Raw genomic sequence first — 24,253 nt, 5'->3', positions numbered from 1 at the left:
TTCACAGTTGTTTTTCGCATTTTACTGAGATTTTTTTTATATCTTGTGTGTGTAGGATAAGAGGATTGTGCATAACAACAGTGGATGTTTTACGTACATGTTGTTTGCAGTTTTGACTTTTTGTGATATATAACCCAATGAAAGATAGTATATTTTGGCGTTTTATTCTGCCTGATTTGAATCACTTTGACATAGTGCAGTTTGTGCGTGAATTTTTAGAGAACTGGGAGGCAGAGTTTAAACTAGAGACTGGGATAGATCCATCGTGCGGGGGTTGATTGTATAAGAAGACATGTCAACTATACTTAAACGTCGCAGAAAACTAAGTCTTAGACTGAGGTTTAATTCCTTAGGTGAGTCTATTTTTATGTAATATAAACGTAAATAATCAGGGCTTTTTCTGTTTTGGGGGGTGGAGGATTGTACCTGTAAGAGGGGAAATTTTCAAGTTGTTTAACCATGTGCAGGAATTTCATGCATTTTTTGCTGCACAATGGTGACAATACTCAAGTTGTTAATTATTGCATATTATTTTTTGTCAAATAGCAAATTTCATTAGGATATTGTTATGGTGTCTCTTACTTTTGGCATAAGTGAATATAAAAGAAAAAATTGGGGGGGGGGGGGGTTATATTTAGGTGGAAAATGCTCAGAGGTAATGCTTCATTGCCCAGACTGTATTGAGTTCAAAGGTCGAGGTTTTTTAAGTAAAGCCCAGTAGGATTCCATCCTACCTTTCCATAAGAAAATCAAGGTGATTTTTTATCTCATTTTGTGGTTGGGCATATGGTAATCATTTTGAACATGTAAATTACTTATTGCAATGGTGAATGCCACTGTAAAGTAATAGTTATATTATTTTACATTTACATGACATGCATTAGTATGACAGTAAACAAAAAATCAGATATTAAGGTTAAACAAAGTAATTTGTTGTCTGGACAACACTGATAATGATCTACAAATTTACATACTTTTTTTAAGGGGAGGCTACTCTGAAGTTATTAGAATTCCATGTATCATGTATTATAGTTCTGTACATGTAGAATTATCAAGGTTCTGTTTTTTAATGTTACAATATGATTTCCAGAATAAAATGCAACACAATGGCATGGACATGCACTACATAAATACTTACATGTGAATCAATTGTCATGGAAATTTAAACTTGGATCAGCATTGCATCAATGGAAGTTCACTAATTTCTTACATGCAATACCAGGGTTATAAAATTTAATAAAATTGCATGCAATAATGTCATGGAAATCCAATAATTATTCAGGGCTATGTTGACAAACAATTTAACCCCTTTTAAATATTTGACATTTTTTTCAAAAACTATAAAAGACATGAAACTTGGTATACTTGATTATCATTTGAGGACAATGGGCATTATCCTGAGAGCAGTATTTTAGGAGTTATGTCCATTTTTACTTAGATTATTTTTGTCACCTACTATGCCATTTCTAGATAGGAGGCTTTCTGTCCGACTCCCATTGCCTTGGTGAGAAGTGACTTTAATATGGTAAAAACTTGCACTAACCCAAAACAAACAAAATAATTTTTGTTGAAACTTCCCTCAAATTAAACTGAAAGATGTTTACATAATAGACAGTAATACATTATTGATATACCATGCTATTGTAAAAAAAAAGAAGAAGAAAAGTGCATAAAAATCATGATTTATTTGCGTTTTAACTGAAAGTTTTGGTGTTTTATGTCTGGGAAAGTAATTAATAGAATAGTTTTTCAGCTGTATTCTAAATATTGAATTCCATATAACAGACGAAGATGATCCATTTGCCAATAATAAGTGTTGTTTTTTGTCTGTTATAAGAAAACAACAAGCGAGATTTCCCAGACCAATGTTAGGTGAGAAATGCTTAAACATTAAACTGTAATAAAATATATAAAACAAGTGTTATGTACATATATTGAAGGTTGTTATTGTTTAATAATACTTACCAAGGACAAAGTTTGTTATCTAAACTATGTTGTTATTATGAGTAGGCCCCACACTACACTTATCTTGAATAGATTCAAACATCTCCATCTGAACAATGTCATTATCAGTTTTAGGGGAAATATTAAAATTAATACTGACTTGAACAAACCATGCAGACCATGATGAGATAGCAGACATCACAGCTGATCTTGGTCTGCAATAGCCACACAAGTTAAATCTGTTGCTGACAACAGGCAAACTAAATGTTTGTAAAGTACAATGTTCATACATTAAGTCATATATTCCATCACTAATTCTGAAAGGTTGTTATGTTACTGCAGCACTATGTGGTTAATTGAAAATTTTATTTGCTTAAAAGTTACAGTTGATGACTAAATTGATGGTGCAAATGATAATGATACTGCTGGCAAAGAATATGTTGTTTGCATTAATAATGATAATGTTGTGATGATGGTAATGATAATTATTATAGAGATTAAGATGATGATGATGTAGCTGAAAAATGTGATGATACTGTTTGAAACAGTTGATGGTAATAACATTGATGATGGTGATGGTGATGAGGATGATAATGTTGATCATGAAAAGCTTGTTGGAATTATCATGATGATACTTTACCTCAACCCCTAACATTTACAATTTCATAATGGATAACTGTCTGCCACCAGACCATTCTGTCTGAGAGATTATAATATTATGTCTAGTGTTACAGACCTGGTAATTGTCTTTTTCCAAACAAATAAACTTACCTGTTACAGGTGGTATCTTCACTGTTTAAATGAAATAATAACAATAATTGACACCAAATATGTTAATCTTATTTTGCTTTTTTCCTAATGGATTTCAAATAAAGAACAATTATAAAATGCACAGTTAGAGGTTGTAAATAATTGTTTGCTGATTTTGAATAGAAAAATTGGTTACATAGAAACAAAGATATGTGTTTATATCTCTATGCATTTATATATAGAGGAACTGGTCTCATTTCACATGAATATAACACTACTTTTACCCAAGTGATAGAAAAATCTCATAGATATGTGAACATTTTAATGTAGTTTGTCTTTACATTTCCATGTAAAGTTACAGTTTAATATATAGATAAAGTCAAAATTCACAGAAGAGTGGATTAACCCTAAGCTGTGCATGTTTTCATAAGTGTCCTAATTAGGAAGCTTGGTTATATTCAGGTGACAGTTTGTGCCTAAAATAATGTTCAAATAAGGCATGGAAAGCACCCCGAGGTATTCCTCCAACAGAAAAACTATCTGTGTTGGTGTGACCATCCAAAAAATAACAAAACATATTCATATAATCATTGTTAAAGATTATACTATTATATGACCATTATATTATGAACATTGTTGACCAAGTTTGTAAAATGATAACTCAATCAAACCCAACCATAGTACAAGGGTACTAGTAATACTGAAATCCTATTTCTGTTAACTGATACACTCAATTAAAAGTGTGTATATGTGTTTTCATTCAATCATATGACAGTCTCCAGAATTATATGACCTTAAACTTTGTTGGTGTGACATATTAACCTTAAAACAATGCATACATGTGAACTCTCCCACTTTCAGCTTTCTGCAGCCATATTTTCAAAAAAAATTCTTAAAATAAGGGGTATTTTCACTATTTTTGATGTCAGAACTTCCTTCTTTGTTTATTTCAAATTCTAAAATGTCCCTCTTTTTGAAGAAAAATCTCCCACTTGATCATCAAAAAAGTCACATGTATGACAATGTAAACAAATTTTGTCTTTTAATGATATAATTAGGCTGCAGACCAGATTGGTTGTATGCTACATGTACATTATGTCAGTGCTAACATGTTCCCCAAATTGTACAACATGTAATGTTTGATTTATACTCACATTTCTGTGATGCCTGACTACAGTGTAATGCTGGACATCTGTTGATGTGATGATGTAATACATGCTTATATAGATTATTAGTTGACCTGATTCTAGGATGAAGGTCATGTCCTCACTGTCTTGATTAGATAAACAAGTTTTAAAGGTAAACATCCATATTTGATGACCTTAATAAATGTGTCCATTATACCTATGTTAGTATAGTAAAGGCATGTCAGCTAACTTTGCACACTATTTTTGCCATATTTTTTCACAGGTTAATTAAATATTGTCATCTATTTATGAAAGTACTTAAAACTTATAAAGTATATGTATTGTTTTGAATCATCATTCAGATTTTGTTCAGAAAAAGAGGAAAATAATTCAATTGTTCCTTTGGTAATCCAGCAATCGTTGTTCAAGTCAGATATAGAAAAATAACCAATATTGGCATTTCAGTAAAAATCAATTGAAGTTGAAAAGTCCAAAAAGCTTCTACAGTTGTTTTTGAAAAAAGAAGTTTTGTTAATACATTGATTTTGTCATTTTAAAATGTGAATCTTGTTTTAAATTTAGTTTTATATGGTTGCAGTTAAATGTAACACATTGAAGTCCAGATCTTGTAGGTTTTAACAAATTTTGGACATTTTAAATTGTTCACTCTTCTTTCTCCAAGTGAATAAGATTTTTAATTTCATTTTGAATTAACAACTTCTGGCTCTTGGCTTACCATATGTCAAAATTTGCATGTTGTACAAAATGTTGTAATATTTGAGACTGCACCTTTAAAGTTACAGCATATTATAGCAGAAGATGGCCACCTGGGGACATATTTAGTATATATATATAAAGAGAGAGATAATAAGTTTACCTGTAAGGTATAAAGTTAGTAAATGCAATTATTTAATGCCATACATAGGAAGATTCACAGAAACAGAGGTCTCATTTGTTTTATTTATTCAATCTTGGCCACAGGAGGGATTTCTCTTCTCCCTCAGGTTTACAAGGAAATAGATAGAAAAAAAGTAATGGATATTTATTGATGAAATTTTGACAGACAGCCAAGCAAACTGTGGTGTTATGTTACATATATCTTTACATATATTGTGGTTTAAACTGTTTTGTTTTATTTAACTGTTGGATAAGTTTTAATTAAACTGATAATGTCTAATTTACATTGATTAGAGAAAAGCAATAAATTTTGCTTTAACATTGTTTGCATTTATTCTCATTGAATGTTTTAAGGAGGAGAATATAATACAGTAGAAAGTGAAAACATTCTTATTGCTACATGTGTAATAAAAACATATTATTATTGAGTTTAGCTTTTGACTTGGAGTATGATACCAGTGTTTCTGAAGATAGTGTGACAGTTACAGGGATATTTTCTCTTCTAAATATTTATATTGTTTTCCTGGTATCATACTAAAATTTAACTTATAATAGGGCAAACGACATAAAAATACTGAATTAGCTGGAATATTTTCACATTAATGATTTAGCTGATTAATAAACAGAATACTGAGGATATACTCTGCAACAAGTTTAAGCTATTGAAGAAATGACAAGTTTAGGCTAATGAAGACAGATTTTTTGGACATATTACTGCTTACCCTGGAAACTAAATTGATTTTATTATAGGAATATGTTTTTTCTCTCATTTGTTGATGGATGAATGGAGTTTGTTGTGATGAAGTATATTGTACAGTAATATTATCTTGACATACATGTTAAAATGGTTTTGTGAAACATAGATATCATATTCTTTCGGATATGTTCCGTAAAAAAAGAAAATTTGGGAGTTTAAAACTAAAATTTGGTAAGTAAATGTCGATAAAAATTATTTTGTTGTTTTGTTTTTTGTGGTAGTGAGATTTTTTTTCCACAACAGTTGTTCATAGTAATGTATTACACCTATAAATGCAAAGTTTAAAGTCTCCCATATTATTTCTAAAATATTATAATGACAAAAACTCAAAATATAAATCTTGATTTGAGAATTTGAGAAAGTAACTGTCCTTGATTCTACACCATTTACTACAAGATCTAGAATTAGGTCTTGTACATGATTGTTTTACTGCTGTAGTAATGTCATATATATGCATGTTTATGCAGGCAATTCTCATTTTATAACTTGTTACCTGTACTCCTCATTGTAATGTTGTAAATAAGTGCATATTTACATAGCTGCCAGCTGCCATGCACTGCAAATATTGCCAGTAACATGGAGAGACTAATAGGAAACTTGTAACTTAAAAGCATTTTGTTATTAGATAGTTATATATTATTTATATAAAAAAAATATGGACAATTGATTTCTGTCTGTCTGTAGTGTTTAAGTCACACTGGGAAAGACATTTGTCTGTAGGATAGTTATTTATACACCCTCCCAGAGATTTCATATTGTCCTTGCTTTAAGCTTATATATTGTGTTTCACAATTTGTTAGACAGTTATTTTTGAAGACTGAATGAATCATTCAAAAGAACAGACTTACATCTCTCACCATTTATGAGAGTCGCCCTTGATTTTGCACTAAATTTACAGTGTCTGTTTAGTTTTATTTCCGTGGACTTTGGTGATTCGACTTTGGTGATACCCCTATAAGTCAGGTTGTATTGTTTAACCCACAGGAAAAAATCTGTCTTGTTGTCCAGTGAATACAATTTATACATGTATATGAGGCCAGTCACTAATAATGTCTTTAGGGTGATTTCTTTCCACTCTTTAACACAGATCAATCTTTCCTTTCTTCCCCATATAAGCTAGTCTAAAGTCTCTTGACTTTGTTATACACAACACCAAGTAATTTTCTTACAAATGATAATTGAATTTTCTTGCTGGAAAAAAAATGTTGCCAATTACCAGCCGCACATTAAACTTTGCTACAATAACAGAACAGAATAGAACAGAAGTTTATGCATACAACTCGTTATCATAACCTCAAGTTATCATTAACAGAAATAAAATCATCTTACAATGGAGATATTGTATTTGCTATGCTTAATAACAAAATATTGTGCATTTAAAAAGAGTGTTTTTTCTTTACTCAAGAATCTATGTTGAAAATTGAAAAACATGCTCATGGCTAGAATTGAATTATTGTACATTTTTGCAGGGACTTTTAATTATATTGTACTACAGTATTGTGAAAATAATCAAATTGTGATGTATGCTTCTTTCATAGTTTTTCATCATATTTCATCAATTTTTATATAATTTAGTTAAGTATACATTTAGACTTTGGTTTAATTTTATGTATAAATTGACCATTGACCTCTTTTAAACCTTGTCCTGCTGGATGTTTGACACCAGTTAATAGATCATGTCACCATATAGTGGTAACATTTGGTAGGTCAATATTGTTATATTGAAATTCCTAACTATTTTGAATGGACTGTTTCAAATTGACAGATAGTCAAATCCATTACATAGATTCAGGACAAATGTCTTCCAGAAGTAAAATCATAAAGTCTTCCTTAGTATCCCCTGTTGTATAAATATATACATGTATGCTGTAAACAAATTTCTATTGTATTTTGAGCTTATGTAAATAATTAAATATCAATTGTTTGGAGCAGTTGAAGTAGTCTGTCTGTATAGAAATTTATTTTCCTTTTCTAATAATATCAATGTCAAACTGTCATTAGGATATTTGTTTTGTTTTACAAGATCATCCATCAACCGAGTTTTTATATTTGTTGTTATTGCTGAATTTAATTAGCTTTTAATGAACTCAGTGATGTTTGTTGTATGTTCTCTATTCCTGACAAACTGTTTATATAATGATGACATAATGAACACATCTTCATCTGCATCATTTTTGTGCCATTATAGTGCATGTGATATTTCTAAGAAATTAAATGGGAAACAAAAACAGATTGATATTCCTTTATTTTGCTTGTCAAGATATTGAAATCTCTTGAAATTTCTGTTAATTATTTTAACTTCTGGTACAAAAAAAATTTTATTATTGTGAAGGGAAAATTGCTTAATTTTTAGCTCCACTTTGAAGGAAATATTCAATTATGGTTAATTTGTTTGGTGAAGTTTTCATTTATGGTCATTCAACTTAAATACTAAGAAAGATAATACATGGAAACTTAATAATGTGAATGCATGTGGACAAGTTCTGCCCGCCAGGCCCATTTTCTCTGTTACCGTGACTTAAAATTGTCTCTTTGTTTTGAAAATATGCATTTTATATCCAGCACTGAGAAAGTTGAGCACACTACCCTTTGGACAGTTCTCTTGTTTAGAAACCATTACAAAATAATGTTCTGATTTCTACATTTTTGCTTATTTTCATGCCATGTGCGTTCTTACTGAATGCCTAATTTGCTGACAATTCTAATTTCCCTGTAATCTTTTCTTTTTGTCTTGAAATGTCATGGAATTCTAAGAGGATTATTTTTTATTTTATTTTTTTATTTGTGAAAGATGCCTGAATGAGAATAAATAAAAAGATTATTTAATGCAAGACTGAAAATGAAAGCAATAATGTTGTACTTAAACCTTGCTCAAGACAATTATTAATACTTGGGAAGAACTAAAAACAAACAGCAGTTTGCTTAAGTTAGGCAGATGAACAACAGTAAGTCATGTTGTTCTAGAGTTAAGCATTATCAAGAATCTAGGCATCAGATGTTGATGTGTTTGTATACAAGTATTAAAGCAGGTGATGTTTCTACTGTTTAATCATCTTAAGGCAGGGTAAAAGTGTGAAATTAGCAGTTTTCACTGTTATAAGATACAAAATAAGGCTATAATATATTAAATTATGAGCCTGGCTGTGCTGTTGTTATAATCTACTGGTGATCTGCTGCAGACTTTTGTCCTAATTTTCTATTTCTCTCTCAGATAAAACATTACTATCTGACATCAAGTTAACAATATACCCAGGGAATTAATTTCACACAGCAGTTTTGAGGGTTTTTTTTTCTATATACAGTAGGTTTCAACTTACTGAACTGAACCTGTTGTTTACTTCAGTTTACAGTTTCAAACAAGTTAAATTGTTTTGTAATCTGATAATCTTCATTTAGTGAATATAGAAAAGACCATTGTGTTTTTTTGATAGAATAAAAATGTCATCTTAGGTAGATCTATATATAATATACATGATACCATATGTAACATAGGATACATCACACTGGCCAGCTGCAAATGTTAGTTGACAACAAATTTAGCACTTGTTATGGTGTTTGGAGGGAGATTATTTGGTGTCTTCAGCTTCCATCTATAATCTTCAATTTTTTTGTATAACAGTAAAGCTTCAATTATCCCACATAACAGTTTAAACCTAAAGCTTCTATAGTGTAAACTTATATTTTCCGTTTTACATTTTAAATAAGAACATTGTGTTACCTTAATTAACAGAAAGATAATGTATACAACAAAATAAAAACATAATAATAAAACAAATTAATTCAGTCATTGATAATATTTGTTGAGGAGAGATAAGAAGTATTTTGTGTAATGGATAAACTAATGTCAAGTGGATGCTGATTGTGTGTATTGATCAACTATATCAACATTGTTTCTTCCATGCTTGTTCCAATTTAAGGGAAAAAAATCAATGTAAAGTATCAGTCAGAAAGTGTGGAATATTTCAAAGAAATTTCACTGATATGTAAAAATAATGTTTTGCTTCTACTGTTGATTTTAAAAGAATGATCTCAAATTTGATTGAACTGAGAACCTGCACCTTATGCCAAATCCACCAATTATCTTGAAGCTATATGCAATGCCCATTAGGTGGCATTTTAATTCTTAAGTCAGATATTTTACCTCACCATTTACTCATTCCTCTTTTTGTTCTTCTTTCCTTCATTTTAACCAATTATATATACTGTATTTATCTATTACATAATAAGGACCTATAATTATATAATTATGCTGCAGTTAATTAACTAATTACATATTCAGGAAAACATGTCACATTCCTGCAGTACAGTTGTAAATTACTTCTTGATTTATTATAAAATTTTCCATCAAAATGTATAATTTATGTGTAATAACAAAATTGTAACATTCTATCTAAAGATTGTCCCTCCCTTTTTCTGTTGAAAACCAATGTTTGTTTAAATTAATAAACAATAAAAAAAGGAACAGCATTGTTTTCCCTTGAATATTAGAAGTAGCACGAGAAGTCAGTCATAATGTCAAGAGAATGTAAAGATACTTACTGTAAATTTCTGACAGATGTTGCTGAAACTTCACAAAGTGCAGCTATGCCATTCTATGTGCACCTTTTCATGGTGATTGTGATGTATTTAAAGTAGCAAGACCTTGAAAAGTCGTGCTTAAAACATAAATATATATATACAGGAAACTGTAAGATACTTGCTGTAATTTTGACAAATTTGTAACAATATGCAACACACTGGAGTCCCATAATGACAACACAATAACCCTTAGCTCCCACAGTATGTTTAAGTGGCAAGACCTTGAAATTGAGTGTTTGCAGCTCAGAAATAAAACAATAAACATGGTTAGGTCAGTATGTCAAGGTTTGTGAGGAAATGTGTGTTTCTCAATTAATTCAGTACTTTATTTCCTTTTTTATTCACATTTATTTACTATCTCACATTTATATGATGGAAAAACACTTAAAACATATGTTGCACTGAATGAAATGCATTAATCATATTCTTTAAGAGCGTAGCTTTGTTGGTATTTCTCTTTCTTATGTTTGTTTGTGAATAATGGGAACATTTATAATGACCAGGCTGTTATACCAGGCTAAAGCCAGGCCAGCCTATCATAGCTAACATTATTTGGTCCAAATTCAATGCAGGTCAAGTCCATATTACCAATTTAGTAGTGCAGATGTTGATGTTTTGACTAACAGAACTGAGGCAATGATTTAACAGAACAAGGATTATGACAAATATTTTTGGTTAAACAGAACTAAGATTTGATGAATGTTTTGGCACTTTAACAGAACTAGGGTTATGAAAAACAATTTGACATTAACAGAACTGGGGTTATGGACAATGTTTTGACAGTTATGTTTTGACGGTTATGGGAATTGTTTTGACATTAACAAAACTAGGGTTATGGGAATTGTTTTGACATTAATAGAACTAGGTTTATGGGAATTGTTTTGACATTAATAGAACTAGGGTTATGGAATTGTTTTGACATTAACAGAACTAGGTTTATGGGAATTGTTTTGACATTAACAGATCTAGGGTTATGGAGAATATGATGACTGAAACAGAACTTGGCTTGGCACCTGTAAACAGTTGCCCCATTCTTCACTTCAGTGTTGTTACATTTTTCTGACATGATGAGTAAAGTTCAAATGTGACTTGACCTTTGAATGACCTTGAGAGTCAAGGTCACATAAAAAATTTAAATTTTATTTTTTACAAGAAAATTATTTTTTTCTTGGGAGAATCTTGACTATTACATTCTCCCTATGATGTGTTTGACTTAACAAAAAAAGTCAAGCATGGCCCCAGATAGGTGGTGTTTCTTGTCATATATTATTGTTAAATTGCTTCTGAGGGATCACCCTTTTTCAAGATTTTTACTTTAACAGAACTATGGTTATGAATAGCTCTTTGACTAAATTTAAAGGCCATAAAAATGTTTTGGCTTAATCTCCTCCATTGCATAAATTGACTGATACATCATTGATAACCTTGATGTTTTGATGTATAACATTTGAATACTGTTGAAGGATTTGCATTTATTTTATTATAATCCACAATCAATATATCACCACCAGTTGAATATCAGTACAGATCCTATTTAAAGTGTATGACAAATTTTGTATGTGAAAAAAATGTGTATAAAAAGTCTAGGATATATAGCTGTGATAAGAATTTTATATTTTAAAGTAAATGTAGAAATTAAAACTTATGTAGATGTAAAACTGATAAAAATGCTATTATTTAATTGACGTTCATAATAATTTATGCATAACTTTGACCTTCTTTAAAAATATCAACAACAACAGTTTTCTATGTAAGATATAATGTAAAAGTAACAATAAAACATGTGAACTATATATATATATAATATATGGGAATATTTAAAATGTAAAAATAGATAAAAGGAGATATTATGTACAAAATGTATAAAGCTATTGTTGACAAAGGTAACTAGTGTTTTTCTTTACTCCTGGAATAGTGGCAGTCAATTATCAGTAGGCTTATTTCAAGAAAATTACCTCTGAAATAAATAATGGACTTTCTAATTTCAAAGCAGGACAAGGTCATTTCTCAAATTCAGGGTATACAGATATACATCTGTCTTTTTAGGAGAAAAACTGAAGTATTCTTGGTTTAACCGGAATATTTAAGTATTTCTCACACTGACCATGTCAATTTTGATTGGATGACAAGCTGAATTTCTAACCTAGAATTCTTTACACAGCTGAATTGTTAAGTAAATGTTATAATTTAGTGATTATGTATTAAATATATTTTTTAACTTTAAAATAAATTTTATTATGTGTTTTTTGTCTTACAGTGTCTCCCCTGCGGTCATCCTCGCTATCCAATGAGCCGAAGTCTGCCCCACCATTACCGAGCAGATTGTCTCCCTTCCAGAATGACCACTCCCACGCTATTATCTACCGACCAGAGAGTCCAAATACTGTTAAGGTGAGTAAAGGCAGACTAAATTCTACAAATAAATATACTTAACTTATAATACTTGTTGTTTTCTTACATTAATCAATACACAGTAGTAAAAGCTTCTTGTCTGCTGGTAAATTGTTGACCTTTGAGATAGCTCAAATGTTTGGTTTTAAATGTTAATTAAAACCTTTACAAAGAGTGTCCATATGAATTGTATGTCTGGCTTGGTTTTTGTCATATATAAAATATCATTTCTACCATTGACCTTTCTGAAATGGTTGCTTAGAAATAGATTACTTGAAATTATCAAGTCAGGGTCAAGAATATGAACTCTGAAAGTTTTATTAATCTACAGATGATATAAACATGTTATAAGTATAAACATTTGTTTGTCCCTTGAGATTTTTTTAAACAGATATAAAGTCTAGAATTAGAGCTAGGACATTAAGCATGGTCTGCTTGACAGTACAAATAGCTATTTTCATGTTGAAAATGTAATCAAAAGATGGTTACAGTTCACTTTTCATTATTGCCTGTTTATTAAGCATGTATTTGTGACAAGGTGTTAAATGGATGTGATATGGTATTGATCCTCTGATGTATAATTCTATTTCTATCTGGTGAATTATTGATTACTGTGATAAAACTGGCACTAATATACCACAATAGCTTTCAAAACTACTTAAATAACACATTACCAGGAAGACAATTGTAGGATTTCTAGTATCCTGCTGGTGTTTCCACGAGGATGGGGGGTAATTAGACACATTAATGACAGTGTAGATCACAGTCTATTTATAGTCTACCAAACTGAAAACTTTCTGTACAGACATGTTTCATTAAAAAACTTGAACTGGTTTAATTGACATTTCTAATAATAATAGGTTGTTCAATTGCAATGTGAGGGGAAAAACTTTTTCATTTAGAAAAAAAATGTTCTTCTTTTCTACTTTGTTAAAGTATTGTTTGATGTTTGAAGACTTGAATGACCTTGACTCAGCATCAAGTTTTTCATATGATTCTTATTTAAGAGGTTCTTTTTTACTAACAACCCTGCCTATGTGATGATCAGTTTACAAGTGGCTTATTGCAGTCTTTTTATATATAAAGAAAGTGTGTCCTTGACCCTTTGACCTTTTTTACAATTTCAGTTTAACCTTGATGGAGAAATGGAGAGAATGGAGATTGAAGATTTGGGTTTGTTTTTATACTTACATTGTATAAATAAATTTTATTAAAATATTTAAAGATATGAAATGATAGGATTCTATTAATGCTTTTAATTCATTTAATTAAGTGAGGTCATTGGACATGAATGTAACATCAGTATAATATCGTATTTTACTCATTAAATCACAGTAAGGGTTTAAGCATGAAAAGATGTTAGCCTACAAACATTTTGATGAATTTACAGTTTAGGTGACTGAACACTGACATACAATTTGGTTGGTTGCTTTTCCATTTGGCCATCTTTGCTGTTGCTTTCTGTCTTGCCTGTCTGTATTCCGGCTTTGTTCAGGTCTTAAGATATTGTCATATTTGCCGAGTGAATAAAGTCTTTGTCACAGTACCAACAATCTGTATCTGGATACCAACAATCTGTATCTGGATACCAACAATCTGTATCTGGATACCAACAATCTGTATCTGGATACCAACAATCTGTATCTGGATAATTTGATATGTTTTGTTTACATACATTGTACTGTTAAATGTATACAAATCAATTTAGTAATATACAATCCATTAAGGTAATACAAATTACAGGAATTATTTTTTTGTCATAGAAAGAATACGTATGTACATGATATTTATTGGCTATGTTTTGTTTTGTTTTTCTGTAGATGAGAATGCCGATGTTGTGTTTGCGAAGTTTATGAGAGCACACAAATGTTATGATATAATTCCAACAAGTGCCAAGCTTGTTATATTTGATACACAGTTGAATGTAAGTATTTATATACAATTAAATGTCATAACCTAATTCCAGAAAAATGTTGTAGGTTACTGTGGCATACGGAATGTGCCATACAGGAGTCGTAAAGAAAGTGAATGTCATTAGACGTATAATTACCGTAACAATAGTAACATTTACCTTGAAAAATGTGATCATTTGTAATGATTTTATATTTCTCTCCGATGTATTAATGACCATTGGGAGATGTCTCTGTAATAGTTTACAGACTTCTGGCATTTTACATTTAATTGTTAGATATAAAATATTCTGATTTTATTGCAACTGTTTCAAAAATAATAACCCAAACTAGCTCGGTATAACTGGATTTGACTGGAATTAAGCAAAAATCAATTTGTCAGCTTTTAAAATTTCTTAAACAACAACAAAAATTAACAATCTCAAACTTGAGAACAGAAGATAATGGGATAGTTAAACAATTTGATTGAAACACTGAACATTAAGTGTGTAGCTACATTACCAGTGTAATGTCTGGTCAGTTTGCAAGTCTATTCAGACTGACCAGATTTGACACTTGTTGCCAAGTTTATCCTTTGGCCATAATTGTATTTCTAAAGTTATAATACAAAACAAGACATAAGCACTATACAAATTCAGTGCAGAAAAGACTCAACTATAGAAAATGTTGATAAATTATTATAAGCATACAAGAAAATTACCCTTAAGCATATTTTACTTAAACCAAATCATGTAGTCAGTACACCACTTTATTTTATAACATTGTATGAAGTAACTTCATTATTAATGTGATATTTTAGTGAAGAAAGTGGTATAAATTATTAAGTTATTTCAACACCATATGCGTGTGTGCATACAAACACATTAATCAAATGCAGGCTTTTGTACATAATGTAGTAAAAAAAGCAGTATTTGTTGAGACCTAATTGTTGAAATGATAAATTGTAAAAATTAACATATGACATAACAAAAAACGTATAGGTATTATTATATGTTATATAATAAGTTTTTATGAGCAGCTCTACTGTAATAATTAACTTTAAAGATTGTTTTTATGAAATATGACAGCAGATTATTCGATCATTAACTTCTGTAATCAATTACTCTAGGATGATTAAAGTAAAATGAGTAGGACGAGGTAAAGAAAACAAGTCAATATGCACTTCTTACATGGGAAATGTGTGATATCTCCTGTAAGTCCTATCCTTGAACTAATAATTTGTCATCGTCTTTCCTGGAAACATAGACTGCATAATATAAGACAATGTTTACATATTCTATAAACCAATGTAACAATGAACATTTCATATTCATTCTACATCTTAACCAAGTTTCTTGCTAAACCACTATTTAAACATGGTGTTTCTTCAGATATCACTTTACGCTGTATCGAGTCAATATGTTCATTTATAACCACATTGGTGGTCAAAAATATTTATGTCCATCTATGTCAGTTTTGAACTTTACATTGTCATTCTAACGTTAAAACAAATACAGTCTTAACTGCCTGAAGTGATCAAGCCAAAGGGACCAAGCTAAAATGCCAGCTTTACATTGTCATTAGGGATAAGAAGTTGGTTTGTGGAAAAATTTGTTATTACTGGTTAGTATTCTTGGAAAGCTGGCTAAAGTGGACTGAATGCCAAAGTAAGACAAAAAATGTGTTAAAATTGGCATAGAAACAAACCAAACAAACAATATCTGTGGTAAATAAAAACATGATAAAACTATACACAGTACTTAAAATGTTTATACCATACCAAATATTTGAATTAAAACAATTTATAAATGTTTACTTGTTCCCTGTCAATGAGAACCAAAATAAATATATAAATATAGATGTGTTTGATAACAACAAAATATATTACTGATATCATAAACAATATACAAGCATAAATGTTATGTTGCAATATCTCATTACATGACCATGACCTTTATCTTCTCAGCTACATAGAGTATGAAAGAAATTTACTCAGAAAAACATTATTAAAAAAGAGCACATATTAAAGATAATGCAGAGCCACTAGTCTTCACTAAACTGATATAAACATAATAACTGATTTTGATGTTTTGGAAAAGGTTGCCCATATGAATTTTTACACTAGTAAACAAATACATTTATGCTATGCATTTTGATTCTTTTAATTTTTAAGACACATGTTTACCTTACAATTTTGGGGATATTTTGCCTGCAAAATAAATTTAGTGAATAAGTGCATTTTGATAGAGAATAATACCACAAGATTATTACATTATATCTTGATAATACAGAAATTTTCTCACCATGATGAAGGCTTTTATTGTCTTAATAAATTCTTTCATAATGTTTTAATAACATTGTTTTAACAATCTTAATTATTTTATAATTGAAATGAAAATGCAATAATATACTTTTGTCTTGTTCACTTGAAGTGAGCTCAACATTGAAAAGTATAATAGCCACTTGTTCTTTGTTATCCTTCAGTAATTTTGTCTGCTTAGTTGAGAAGTTGTTTAGTCTTAATAACAAGGGGGATGATGTTTTATAAAAGTAAGAATGAATTTAAGAATTCATATAAATCTTGGCACATGAGATTAGCTTGGAGTATACTGTAAATCAGATACATGTATTTTTACGAGGCCAAAATTTCACAAAATTAACGTTTTAGTTGAAAATATGTAAATTTCTACTTTTGAATCTGTTCACTTTATATGGTAGACTAAGCAAACATTTATTTTTGTGAAAATATTCATTTCAGAAATTTTGAGTCTACTTGACTTATATTACTGGCCTTAAGTTTATCCGAGATGTGTATAAGAACTCATTTTTCATTAGACAATTCACATCTGACCAATCAGAATCCTCAGTTATAAGTTTCACTTGGAAAATGTCTTTATAACATTCTTCTCTGATTTTCTGTTGTCAAAATTGGGGTTTTGATTTTTATTAGGTGAAAGGCCAAGATTACAATGACCTTGACCACCTAAACCTCGTCCAAATCATAACTTAACTATAGAGAACTTGAGAACATACCATACTGTCTTCAGTTGAGCACTCTTGGGCCAATAGTCCAGTTCTACCTCTATTTATAACAACATTGGATATGTACTTTATAAAATAATCTCGATGGGTCTTTGCTCTTTGCAATCTTCCCTTGACATTTACAAATCATTTTGTAACCAGATAATTATTAATTAGTTATGAAGGAGAATTGCAGGTTTGTTTTACAGAATGATGCTTTCCAGTTTGTCTCTTGTTACAATATTTCATGTAAATGTCGAAGAAATGTAGGAAACTTTCCTTGCAGAGAGGTAATCTTGTGATTTCTGAGGACTGTTATTTTGTTAAATAATTCTACCCAGCAATAATCAAAGGTCATATAAGGTTCCAGTCAATAAAAGTTGTATGTTAATGTTATATGCTGTATATAGATTATTCAATCCTGTCAATATGTAAACTAAACTATGCTGAGATAAAAAAATGTGTTAAAATCAGTGTATATAAAGCAGAAAAAATAAAATTGCCTATTTTCCAAATCACTATAATAAGCCCTATAATATCAGGAGTGTTTATATCTGTGGTCTATACAACAGCTGGTCATGTTCATACAGTATATACAATAAACATACTTATAAAATTGATTGCATGAAAAGAAATGAGAAAAAACTTATTATCACGGCAATCTTGATTAATTTAATATTACAAGTACATGAGACCTAGATTTTTAATGATAATTCTGCTATTATAAACAGCTGGTTGTTTACATGGCTTTCTAGTGTGTAAGTTATTGATGTATAAAATGTTTGAATTATTGTAAGGTTTATTGACCTGGTTTGGAAATTTGTTATCTTGCTGTGCTATACATTGATATATGGAAATGGCTTGTTGTTGAAAGTCAGTCTTGTGAAGGTCAAGGACACATGGCAAGTTTCCAAATGATAACTTCTAACTGAAATCCTCATAAAAAGAGGATATGTTTGGTCCTCTTCCATGATCGATTATTTTGTTATAGAGGATGCCAAATATTCTTCCAATTTGTCCTTGTTGTAGCAATAGTAGAAGTTGTATGTACTACTACAATGTATTGAGTTATTTCTGCAAACATCATTTAGTTATGTTGTTGTTTACCTTTGAGAAATAGGCTGATAATGATAGACCTCTAATATGTACATCTTTACAGCCCATCTTTTAAGATAACTTATTAGTAAAATGTGCAAATGGACATTTAAACAAAAATACAATACAATTTAACAATGAATTTTGGACATATATATAAGTTTTGTTTGTTTCATTTTACGCCTTTTCCCGTCATATAGGCGGGTAGTTTCCTAACCATCATTCCTGGAGAGTTACACCAGTACTAGACTACCTTCCTCCGTGCTAAACTACCAAAGCATCTCCCGGAGATCAAACCCACGCCAGAGAGGTAACTGGATTAGAAGTCATGGACTCTAAACCAGTTACCTCTCTGGCGTGGGTTCGTTCCCATAAGTCATATTCAGCCTAGAAAATACATACTATTTCCAGAGGTTATTTCAAAATAAAAGCAAACTAAGTTAAGTCAGGAAATGGCCAAACTTTAAAAATTTCAGTCCAGAAATGGACAAACTAATAGACTTTGGTTAGATTTTCTCAAATGTACAGTAGAGTTAATGCTTAAAATGTTCTGATAAGACAAGACCAGGACACATCCTGTTGTCAGTAGAAACACTGGTGTTCAGTGACGGTGTATAATGATTTCCTGTAAGGATAAATGTCAGAAAAACTTCCCTGTTTGCTTCCATTGTTCCTGACAACACATCAATACCAATAAGCAAGAAATATTTTAAACCTCCAGTATATAGACTGGAAGGTAGAAATTTTAATTAGAATTTACCCATATAATGACTAGGAATTTAACCATGTAGTAAAATGATTCTGCTTTCTCTAGGGGATGTGATAATAAAATGAAAAATATATTTAGTAGTACACTGTTTTAGAATATATTGAAATATTAGAGTATATTGAAAATATTGACTCCATGATTGTTTATGTAGTTGAATTCTGATATAACATTAAAAACACTAAATTTGTATGATGATATGGCAGTTTTTGTTGGAAAGTAGGAAATACAAAGTTTAAAACAATCATACAAGAGTATATTAAATAAGTGTACGTTAAAATGAATACTGAATTTAATGAACCTTTCCGGTGTTTACAGTTTTATTTAAATTGGCTAACTTGTTATCCAATCGCTCGATTGAGATAATACATAGTCACTGGTTGACCTGGTTTGCACAAAAGAACACGTGGTTATGTTTGTGATACTGTTTGTGAGCAGTTGACCTAGCAATGAATGGAAAAGGTGTGGCTAAATGTTCCGCTAAGAAAAACCGGAAAGGTCCATGAACAAGTTAAACAAAATTATATTATGGGAACCTCTTGCAAACTTGAAATTTCTTTATTCAAAGAGGTTATGAAGCTACACATTCTTATTTATCACATATCCAAACTATGAACTGTTTATAGTAAAAAAAAGAATAACTTTTTCATTGCCACACCTATAGAATTATACTAACATGTAGCACTTCTTTACGCTATGTATAATGTAAATGATGTGACATCAAAATATATGCACGGCAATAACATAGTTACATAAATAGCGTAGGTATGTGATAAAACAAGATAGATAACTTATCTTAAAGTTCCAAAATCAAGACAAACAAACAACTTATATTTATGATAAATACAAGGATTAAAGTCCACATAAACAAACAGTCTTACACTTCAAAATGCATATATTAACAATCAATATAAAATAGTTCTTGTAAGGTTTCATTAATCCATATTAACAATCTGAAATTTCAAGATCAGATTGATAAACAACCTGCAGTTAAATGATAATAAGGTTCAACAAACAGCCTTATATAAGACTGTGAGCTTGTAATAATTGTTCAAACAACAAACACATGTCAGAATTTATAAGGTGGTGTATTTCTGTCTTCTAGGTTTTAATTATGTTGATACTTGTTTTATTTTTATTTTTGAAATAATTAATAATTTTGATATTTGATAAAGGTATGTTGTATGTTATTTCAGGTAAAGAAGGCATTTTTTGCCCTGGTATATAATGGAGTGAGAGCTGCACCATTGTGGAGTAGTGCTAAACAAGATTATGAAGGTAAATTATAAAGGGAGATAACTCATCAAATTACAAGAGAAAGAATTGTCTTCCCTTATAAAAATATAAGTACTTGTCCATTCTGAAGATTTGAATGTTACATTGGCAGGCTGTTTTATATTTTATGGTCTAAAGAGGAATAGCACTGTTTGATTCTAGTTAACAAAAGCATTTTATTCATGACGTGGTATAGCAGCCAGGGCTTCCATTAGTGAAAGTTTTGGAGTCTTTAGGGTTGTGGCTTACAAAATGTAATGCTTTTGCTATATAATATGGCTTCCTATGTCAAACTTTTTGCAGTCTGTGACTTATAAATTTTGTAACTTAATGGAAGCCCTGAGCATCTACACAAGGTGTTGACATGGTACCTGTTTTTATGCAAAATGCTTTGAACTTTTCCACACATTTAATTATGGAAGACAGCATTTTATTTTCAAGTTAATGTTGTCATGGGAAAATGCGCGATTCTCAGGAGCTGGTTAATTGGCATATTTAGGTCCAGAATCTTATTGCCAACAATTTGAGGGGTTTATGCCAAACGCTGTTAACTCGTGTCATATATAGAAGTCCCATTTGTTTCACATGAAGCCCTTAATCCTGCTAAGCACAATAGGAAGAGCATTGGATGGTGACTGAATTTCTCCATGACAATCTATCTCGTGGTCATCTGTGTCTCACTGTTAATACAGATATCATGTAAGATTAGTGGTCGGTCATTTGCTGAGATATTGGTAATTACTGTTGAATTACCTAGAAAATAGGTTAGGTGGACAGACACTGATACACGACCAAACATGTAGTAAAATCACCAAAAAAAACCCAAAAAACCATGATAGACTTTTTCTAAACCAAATTATTCACAGAATGTTCTTCAGACAATACATTTATTTAGTCGGCTCTGTTAAGCATTTTGTTTCTCAAATTTTGTAAAAGTTCTCCTAGAAAGGTAAACTGATCATAAAATCAATGTTAAACTGGCAGCAAGACTGTAAAATAAAGTACAATTACTTCTGTTATATATCTGTATTGCATGTCTACCATATGTGTTATGATTTGAAAGCTAATGGTAAAATGTGGTATAGTTTTATAATACAATATATCTCTTTATACTTGACAACTCTATTGCATGTCTAATATACATATTTAATTAGTAACAAGTACCTTAATTTTATGACTTGGGTATTTAACAATGTTAGAGATGATGATATTTTATTTTGTATCTTACAGGGATGTTGACGATTACAGATTTTATCTCGATCTTACACAAATATTACACGTCCCCTAATGTAAGTACTTTGTTTATGATATACTAACTTTGTGTGATAAGCTTTTAGTTGCTTTCTAGATTTTTTTTACTATTCTCAAGAAATAAACAAATATCTGAAATTCGAAGAATTCCTTTCCTAGGCTGGGAATGTTGCTGAAATTTAACCCTTAACCTGCTGAATTTCGTGAATGGACTTGTCCAGCTTCTATTTTTGGTACTGCCTATTATAGATATTAGGGATTTCAGGACGAGCATTTTAATATAGCCAGCCAGCAGTATAGGGCCTGGTCAGACTGTACGGATGTTTAGGCTAGCCTTTCTCTATACTTGTTCAGTTACAGCAGGGTCAGAGTTATGATATTGTGTCATAAAATGATAAAGAATATTGACTATTGTAATAACTTACAACTAAGTGATATAAAATATTTGTGACTGTTTGAACACAAATAATTTGAGTTAAATGCAGGAGACATTTTCTGAAGGTTTTTGATTTTTATACAACTTAATATATAATTTGTTATTATGTGCAATTTTAAATGAATTAAAAATTTTGTAATACAGCCGAATATGCAAATCTAAGGTAGCAAAGTTTTTTGTTGGAAAGTTGAAACCCCATGTAGTTTTAAACTTTTCAATTAGGTTAGTTTATTTTTTGAAATGTTGTATATTATAAACAATGTTTATTTCCAGTCATTATACATATAAATATTTTCATTCCTGAAATTTTATGGAACAGGCTTGGAATTTACATTGTTATGACACTAGATAAAGTTTTAAATGTTTGAACTCGACATTTTTCTTTTATTTGCATACATCTTAATATACTATACATCATATATTAAACTGTTTGTTGTATGTTTATAATGAACTTTTATATTCAATAAATCTGACAAACACTGGAAGTAAGGTTATAAAATGTGAGATCAAAGCATTATATTAAAAGATTAAATATTTAATTTTGGGTGATTTTTCAGTATTTTTAGATTTGAGCCTAGGCACTATGTATAACCAGCACTGGTGAAGTGCGGCTGAAACATAACATACCCTGGTACAGTCTGGTTTCAGTGTAACATGGAAACATAGCTGTAACTTCTCAAACACTGTATTCAGTGTTATTGTGGCATTTAAATGTTACCACATAGATATCTTTGTAGGCACATATGTATATATAACAAGGAACACTGAAATTCAAATACATTTGGAACATTTCAATCACTGCACTTGTTGTGTTACAGTCACATTACAGTGTTACTATAAATATATGATGATATGTAAAGTGCTCCGTCTGTTGTATAACCTTACAGTCAGTAAATAAAGCAACACATTGTTATATATGATGAAAGGTAACAGGTCTCCCTACATAACTCATATTTTTAAATACACCATAGGAAAAACAGAAACGACAGGATGTAAGTTCCCATTCTTTGTTTTCCGTGTCCAATGTCTGTGTTGCCAAATAATAATTATTATATTATTTTTATTTTTCAATTAACAAAAATATTTTGTTTGTTTTATTTTCAAAAATAAAGGTTTTTTATTAAAATAAAGATTGTTTCACAAAAGTCTAATATGCTTTCAATATGACATAAAACAATAAGTTATGTACATAAATTTGCATGTGCCAGCTAGTGAACGGCTGTTTGCAAGTAATTGTTGCCTCATAATTTTTTATGCCAGAGTTATCTGCCTTTAATATTGAAATGTTGTTTTTATAAGATTCATTAAGACATTTCAAGGGCTTGTATTTCAAATGTTTTTACTAACATGCTTGTCTCTTTTCAAACACTAATAGTTTGTAAATGACATCACAATAGTGTGATCATCACCTAGATACAGAAAGAACTTGAGTCAATGCACCTTTAATTTACTCTTACAATTTTAAATATTTAAACACAATTTAATACTTTGTTAGCATTAACCCCCTTGAATTTCTTAAATGGACTTGTTCAGGGAACTGTCCATTATCAATTTTGGAGGTTTTAAGTTAGACAACCGATATTATAGAGCCTGATCAGACAGTACGATTTGGCGTGGCTTTAAACTGGTAGCAATAGCTAATCAAATTTCTAGTTCAGCATTGTAAGAGTAAAATAAATCATTAATGTGATTATCTGAAGGATTAAACTCAAGATCTTATTAATGTTTAGCACAAGCTTTTTGCTTGCCATTTATGTGGTAATGGGCATTGGGTTTGTTTAGAAAATTATAAGCTATTGCTACTGTCAGGTTGTGCTACTGCTACTGTCAGGTTGTCGTTGCTTTTGCCATACAGATTCTGTAATGTTGGCCATTTAGAAATAAGGAAAAGTAGAGCGTAATCTGTACTCAGTGGTAGCTCTTGTATTAGTATTATTATACAGACAAATTCACTAATGAGAGCTTTTTATTACTCCAGTTGCTATAAACAGATAAATGCTTATGTTTTCTTATTTCCTATATTAATTAACTTTAAAACCCATACATAAACAGATTTAAGTGTGTATCTATGGTTAC

The 24,253-nt window shown here is 30.3% G+C and overlaps 1 protein-coding gene across 10 annotated transcripts in view; it reads left to right on the top strand.

The window, feature by feature from the left end:
* LOC132713954 (5'-AMP-activated protein kinase subunit gamma-1-like) overlaps positions 1-24,253 on the top strand; it is a 119,331-nt gene that overhangs the window by 82,475 nt on the left and 12,603 nt on the right. For 9 of the 10 annotated variants that reach the window (XM_060696685.1, XM_060696683.1, XM_060696688.1 and 6 more), the window contains 6 exons: positions 12,311-12,444; positions 13,572-13,617; positions 14,265-14,368; positions 20,412-20,493; positions 21,721-21,779; positions 23,149-23,169. In XM_060696685.1, coding sequence (XP_060552668.1) covers positions 12,311-12,444; positions 13,572-13,617; positions 14,265-14,368; positions 20,412-20,493; positions 21,721-21,779; positions 23,149-23,169 — 446 coding nt within the window. The remainder of the gene's footprint in view (positions 1-12,310; positions 12,445-13,571; positions 13,618-14,264; positions 14,369-20,411; positions 20,494-21,720; positions 21,780-23,148; positions 23,170-24,253) is intronic. The other variant, XM_060696681.1, reaches the window with a different exon arrangement.

This window comes from Ruditapes philippinarum, unplaced genomic scaffold (assembly GCF_026571515.1).
Source record: "Ruditapes philippinarum isolate M1 unplaced genomic scaffold, ASM2657151v2 ctg186_1_1_1_1, whole genome shotgun sequence".
Classification (NCBI taxonomy): Eukaryota; Metazoa; Mollusca; class Bivalvia; order Venerida; family Veneridae; genus Ruditapes; species Ruditapes philippinarum.
The sequence above is the reverse complement of the archived record's forward strand: the minus strand, read 5'-3'. Positions and strand labels throughout refer to the sequence as shown.